The following is a 6,599-nucleotide window of genomic DNA, read 5'->3' as shown; positions in this document are numbered from 1 at the left end:
TCAGCCCACAAACTGGTGGACGCCCCCCTCCCTCAAACAGGTGGCTTTTCTTTGTCATTCAAGTGTTTTGCGTTCTGAAGAAAAGTCAGTGGACTGGGAACATTAACCCCTATTACATTCTCCACCAATACTGCCAGGCCTGCTGAGTTTCTCCAGTATGTTCCGTTGTTATTTGGAGAGCGCCCGGGTTTTGGCTGACAACGGCATCCAGACAATGACCATAACCAACAAGAGACCTACTCACCAGGGTGGTGGCCCCTTGACATTCAATGGTATTAACATCACTCAGTCTCCCACTATCGATATCCAGGGTGTTACCATTAACTCAAAACTAAACAGCATGGAATCTTCCACATAAACAGTGTCTACAGGAGCCAGTCAGAGGCTAATGACCCTGCAGAGAGTAACTCACCTCCCGAGTCCCCAAAGCCTGTCCACCATCTACGAAGCACAAGTCAGGAGTGTGAGGGAATACCTGCCTGGATACCTTCAACAACACAAAACATCAGGACAAAGCTATCTGCTTGATTAGCACAACGTCTACAAAGATCTGCTCCCCCCACCACTGGCGCGCAGCAGCAGCAGCAGCAGCAATGTGCACAATCTACAAAATGCACTGCAGAAATTTATCGAAGATCCTTCGGCAGCACCTTCCAAACCCATGGCCACTTCCATGTGGAATGACATCTAGAAAACGCTTGGGAACCCCACCCCCTGCAGGTTGCCCTCCGAGCCTCACGCCATCCTGACTTGGAAATATATCTCCGTTCCTTCAGTGTGGCTGGGTCAGAATCCTGGAATTCCCTCCCTGGAATTCCCTCCCTGAGGCCACTATTGGTGTACGTGCACCACATGGATGGCAGTGGTTCAGCAAAGCAGCTCAGCACCACCTTCTCAAGGGCAGCTTGGGGACAGGCAATAAATGTTCCCACATCATACAAATGAATTGGATAGACAGTTACTAAAACCACAGTTCAACTTATTCTCAAACTTACTGCTACGGATCTGTTCACCCTGTTACTTGTTCTCAGTTAAATCAGCCAACAGACAGTCCAAAATAGTGTTAAAACTATACTTTATTATTGTCAAAAAACTAGAGTTAATTGGGTTACAGTACAAAATATATAGAAACAGCAAGCCCTGTCAGACTACTGCATTACAACCTCTGTGAACACAGCTCAAGTAAAGTGCGTTGGATTCCAGAATCTTGAATTTCTGGTAAATTCTATCCATTTCCCTGGTTTTCCTTAACCCTTGTTCCTTGGGATTGACAGGAAACAGAATCCGAGCACTGAAGGATTCCCTATCCCCTTTCCTGAAGCTGCTGCTCCCATTCCCCATCGTTTGTACCTTGTTAAGGGGAGGGGGGAGCAACAGCAGGTTATTAATCCATGATGAGCATCTGGGCCAAGTCCACGGCCATTTCTCTGGGTTGGGGGGGGGGGGGGGGGACACATGAAAATCAATGACAGTCTTAAACTGAACAGCGGAGGACATCTCCGTCTGTCCAGAACAGACAGCAGAATGGGATCCACAGGACCCATCCCCACCTCTGGGAGGGGAACGGGTGTCAGTCTCTATCAGGGAGAGGAGGGGAGTATGGTCAGTCTCCCTCAGGAAGGGGAAGGGTCAGTTTTCCTCGGGGAAGATCTGCTCAATCCCAGAGCCTGAGGAGTGAGTTAATGACAGTGAATGAGGGAAGGGGGAAGGAAGGGGAGGGGACAGTTTAATCCACAATGAATCCCTGGACCCTTGCCCGTGCCCTGTCTCTCAGTACCTGTGCAATTAGAAACATCTTGGAACAGTCAGCGAAATAGCCCTCAAGCTGAATCCACAACTTGGGAAATTTGTTCAGAAGCACCCAGCTCCGCTTCTCTGGGAAACAAGTCTGTGTTTGGTCCTTTGTGGCTGTGATTGGGAAACCTGGAGAGACCACACCTGGGGCTCACTGCAGGCAGGGAGCTACCGTGTAGTACTGCTGACTAGCATGGAGAAGGATGTTTCCATGGTGGTGCTGTCAGTTCGGTCGGTGGGGGGAGGTGTGATGGATCCTTGCTGATTATCAGAGTGAGGGATCTGATTGCCCTGGTGATCCAGTCCATTGATCTGCTGACTAGTTTGTTGCTGCAGTCTCTGCCGGAGGCAGCTGATCTGAGCGGTGAGAGCAGACAGTAGGCCATAGGTGTTCTCTACCTCCACCTGGGTCAGCCAGCGCAGGTAGCAGCTCTTCCAGAAGCGGATGCTGGCTGCTGGGATGGGAGGGAGCAAGAGGCCACTGGGATCCAGGGAGGGAGCTGGGGAGATTCTCTGCGGTTGCTCCAACTCCAGCAGGCTCTCCAGTGACTGGCTGAGTTTACTAAGCTTCTTTGTTACCGATGTGTTCTTCCATGGCAGGAACTGGGTAGCAGTGAGGAGCACACCTTTACTCAGGAGGTAGACCGACCTCAGAGGCAGAACATCACGCTGCAACACAGGAGAACAGCAGATAAACTGGGCTCACTGGCCAGGGACCAGAACAGAAGCTTGGACTGGTCCCCCCACCCACCCCACTCTCTCTCTCTCTAATAAAGGGGTCAGTGGACAGTGACCAGGAGCAGGAACCCTGGCTGATTCCCCCCCTCTCTCTCTAATATAGGGGTCAGTGGGCAGTGACCAGGAGCAGGAACCCTGGCTGATTTCCCCCCACTCTCTCTCTCTAATATTGGGGTCAGTGGGCAGTGACCAGGAGCAGGAACCCTGGCTGATTCCCCTCCTCTCTCTAATATAGGGGTCAGTGGGCAGTGACCAGGAGCAGGAACCCTGGCTGATTTCCCCCCTTCTCTCTAATATTGGGGTCAGTGGGCAGTGACCAGGAGCAGGAACCCTGGCTGATCCCCCCCCCCCCCTCTCTCTAATATAGGGGTCAGTGGACAGTATCTGTTTTTATTCAGATTCTCACCTTCTCAGTGTTGTGTTGCTGGGCCATGGATTGAGTATCACCGCTGTATAGGGTATTTCTGAATAACTGCTGATGCCCAGTTGGAAACTGAAGTGACCAGTCCCAGACCGATGGTAGTGGACAGCTCCTCTCGTCCCGAGAGAAGAAACCACCCTTCAGCACCACCTGCTGGACACGCTGCGCATTACGAGACAGCGACCAGTCATTGGTGAAAGGGGTCATTCGAGTGTTCATACCTATTGGGGGAGACTGACGATAGAGAGAGAGATACGGTCATCAGGCAAAACAGAGAGAAACTAACAGTGTCCCTGGACTCTGTGAGCAAAGTGAGAGAGAGAGAGAGAGATAGAGATTGTGGGAGAGCAAGCAGGTGGGGTTTGGAGGAGAAGGGAGAGAGAGATTGTGAGGTGCATACCTGCTGAATATAGGTCCGTTCCCTTGAACAGTTGAACAGGAAAGTGCCAAACAGCACAGTGTGGGTGCTGTCGTGTAACGCCATAAGGTAGCGATCTGTGAATTCAAAAAAGCCTCTATAACGGTCCAACAATTGCCAAACACAGTCCAGGAAGAGCAGGAATACTGGAGACTGGAAAACAGGATTAAACAGGAGTTACAGCAAGAGCTCACCCATGACATACCGCAAGGTGGACAGTATAGTCTAACAGGAAAACCAAAACTTCAACCGCACAGGATTAGCTACACACTAAGGACTACGAGAGTCTTTTAAACAGAGTAAAGCTCCCTCTACACTGTCCCCCCCCCCCGTATCCCAGGGACAGGGTCAGCACGGGGTTAGATACAGAGTAAAGCTCCCTCTACATTGTCCCCTATCAAAAACTCCTGAGACAGGGACAGCACGGGGTTAGATACAGAGTAAAGCTCCCTCTACACTGTCCCCCATTAAACACTAGCACGGGGTTAGATACAGAGTAAAGCTCCCTCTACACTGACCCCCATCAAACACTCCCAGGAACAGGGACAGCACGGGGTTAGATACAGAGTAAAGCTCCCTCTACACTGACCCCCATCAAACACTCCCAGGACAGTGACAGCACGGGGTTAGATACAGAGTAAATTTCTCACTCTGAAGGTAGTAAATTAATGTAATGTGAATGGAGTAACAAACCTGAACAAATGTTGAATGTTCTGGGGACATTGAGATAAAAACGTGAAGTGTGAAAGAGTGATCATGAAACCAGTGCTGACTGCTCTTTCACTGATCTGTCCTTACATCTGCCATCCCGAGCTGCTCTCGATAACTGATAGCCCCCAGACCCACAGCAGCGTGGGTGATTATGGCCTATGTAGCTATGGCCATATCCCAGTAGACAGCGATATAGGTCCCTGTGCAATGCCACAGAACTGTCTGACAGTGGGCAGCCGCCTGGTGCAGAGTCAGGAAGGGCTGTCGAACAGCAGCTATGACTGCCCAGAGAACGGGAGCCTCTCACCTCGTCTTTCTCTGTCGCTCGCAGCTGGTTGAAGCGGTCACTGAAGCGGTGACCGGCCTCCACCCACTCCTTCTGCAGCAGGCTCTGAAATCCCAGGATGGTTCGGCAGTAAGGATCCAGCTGCACCTGGACCAGTGAAGAGATAACGCAGGCCAGATCACGGTCATCGGTCTCTGAGGGAACACCGCTCACAGTTAGCAGCCTTCGGGAGAGCCCGGGGCCAACAGCACCCCCACTCACCCATTCACACAACCCCAGCACACAGAGGCAGCCCCTTCAGGAGGGGGAGGGGGACCCCGTACCGCAGCACACAGAGCCAGCCCCTTCAGGAGGGGGAGGGGGACCCCGTATCCCAGCACACAGAGCCAGCCCCTTCAGGACAGAGAGGGGGACCCTGTACCCCAGTGAGATAGAGTCAGCCCCTTCAGGAGGGGGAGGGGGACCCCGTACCCCAGCACACAGAGGCAGCCCCTTCAGGAGGGGGAGGGGGACCCCATACCCCAGCACACAGAGCCAGCCCCTTCAGGAGGGGGAGGGGGACCCCGTACCCCAGCACACAGAGCCAGCCCCTTCAGGACAGGGAGGGGGACCCCATACCCCAGCACACAGAGGCAGCCCCTTCAGGACAGGGAGGGGGACCCCGTACCCCAGTGAGAGACAGCCCCTTCAGGAGGGGGAGGGAGACCCCATACCCCAGTGAGAGCCAGCCCCTTCAGGAGGGGGAGGGAGACCCCGTACCTCAGTGAGGGTCAGCCCCTTCAGGAGGGGGAGGGGGACCCCGTACCCCAGTGAGAGTCAGCCCCTTCAGGAGAGGGAGGGAGACCCCGTTCCCCAGTGAGAGCCAGCCCCTTTAGGACAGGGAGGGAGACCCCGTACCCCAGTGAGAGCCAGCCCCTTCAGGAGGGGGAGGGAGACCCCGTACCTCAGTGAGGGTCAGCCCCTTCAGGAGGGGGAGGGGGACCCCGTACCCCAGTGAGAGTCAGCCCCTTCAGGAGAGGGAGGGGGACCCCGTACCCCAGAGAGAGAGAGTCTGCCCCTTCAGGAGGGGGAGGGAGACCCCGTACCCCAGTGAGAGAGGGTCAGCCCCTTCAGGAGGGGGAGGGAGACCCCGTACTCCTGGGGAAAGCTGCTGTAAATTTGGAAGCTCTGGTTTGGAGCTGGTGGAAATGTAATGGTGAATGGGAAGAAGGAGCCTTACCCTGCAGAGTGACAGTCAGCCTTTGGTTACTCAGCAACGAGGAGATTTCACTTGCCTTCTTTAGACACAGCCTGGTTTGGGGAGGAGAAGGAAGGAGATAACAGTCACGATGAAACTGTCTGTACAGTGAGTGAACAGGAAGCTCTCTATTGCCCCTGGCCAGACCTGTTCATCCCCAAGATTTGATTTATTATTGTCACATGTCCCTCAGTACAGTGAAAAGTGCTGTTTTTGCTTGTAATACAGAGAAATCATACCAAACAAAGTGGATGAGGGGAATAGAGCAGCACGAGGAATACAAGGTGACAGCTGCAGAGGAAGTGCACGAAGAGAGATCAACCTGACCTTGGAAATTTGAGAGGTCCATTCAGAAGGTCTTAGAGTCATAGAGATGTTCGGCACGGAAACAGACCCTTCGGTCCATCCCGTCCACGCCGACCAGATATCCCAACCCAATCTAGCCCCACCTGCCAGCACCCGGCCCATGTAAGTCGAACAACAGACAGGAAGAAGGTGTGAGAGTGAGGAGTGATTGACAGCCCCAGTCTCTGACCCACTGGGTACGTACCTCACATACTCCAGCCAGTGTGTCCCCTCGAGGGTCGACAGCCACTTTTCATCAGAGTCCTTGAGGGAGCTGGGATTCTCTGTAATACAGGCAGCACCAGTCAGTTCCTGCAGATCGCACAGCCCTGAGCAATACAACAGCAAAGACAGACAGGCAGGGTTTGGGGTACTTACCACAGCTGCAGAGAGTTCGCAGTTTGCTGTACGCCTGTTGGATTTCTAGGGGATTTGGTAAATCATCTGACAAGTCAGCGATCACCAGCCGACAGTGCGCACCATACAACAGTTCCTCCAGCTTACTGAAGAGGACAAAACAAATCAGGAGAGACAGAGAACAGGTAACGAGAAAGCCATCAACCAACCAGCTCACGGCAAAGGGCTGAAACCACCAACCAAGCAGCTCATGGCAAAGGGCCAAAACCACCAACCAACCAGCTCACGGCAA

At 53.3% G+C, this 6,599-nt stretch overlaps 1 protein-coding gene across 1 annotated transcript in view; it reads right to left on the bottom strand.

Annotated features, from left to right (window-relative positions):
- Positions 1–1,058: 1,058 nt before the first annotated feature.
- The window catches only part of LOC122544769 (myotubularin-related protein 10-like), a 19,921-nt gene continuing 14,380 nt past the window's right edge, over positions 1,059–6,599 (bottom strand). The window contains exons 2-8 of the mRNA XM_043684094.1: positions 6,329–6,589; positions 6,156–6,234; positions 5,588–5,658; positions 4,390–4,562; positions 3,354–3,524; positions 2,939–3,187; positions 1,059–2,463 (exon numbers count right to left, since the gene is read on the bottom strand). Coding sequence (XP_043540029.1) covers positions 1,963–2,463; positions 2,939–3,187; positions 3,354–3,524; positions 4,390–4,562; positions 5,588–5,658; positions 6,156–6,234; positions 6,329–6,589 — 1,505 coding nt within the window. The 3' untranslated portion in view covers positions 1,059–1,962. The remainder of the gene's footprint in view (positions 2,464–2,938; positions 3,188–3,353; positions 3,525–4,389; positions 4,563–5,587; positions 5,659–6,155; positions 6,235–6,328; positions 6,590–6,599) is intronic.

Source organism: Chiloscyllium plagiosum, chromosome 51 (assembly GCF_004010195.1).
Source record: "Chiloscyllium plagiosum isolate BGI_BamShark_2017 chromosome 51, ASM401019v2, whole genome shotgun sequence".
NCBI classification, from domain to species: domain Eukaryota; kingdom Metazoa; phylum Chordata; class Chondrichthyes; order Orectolobiformes; family Hemiscylliidae; genus Chiloscyllium; species Chiloscyllium plagiosum.
This window is presented reverse-complemented; position numbering and strand designations above follow the sequence as displayed.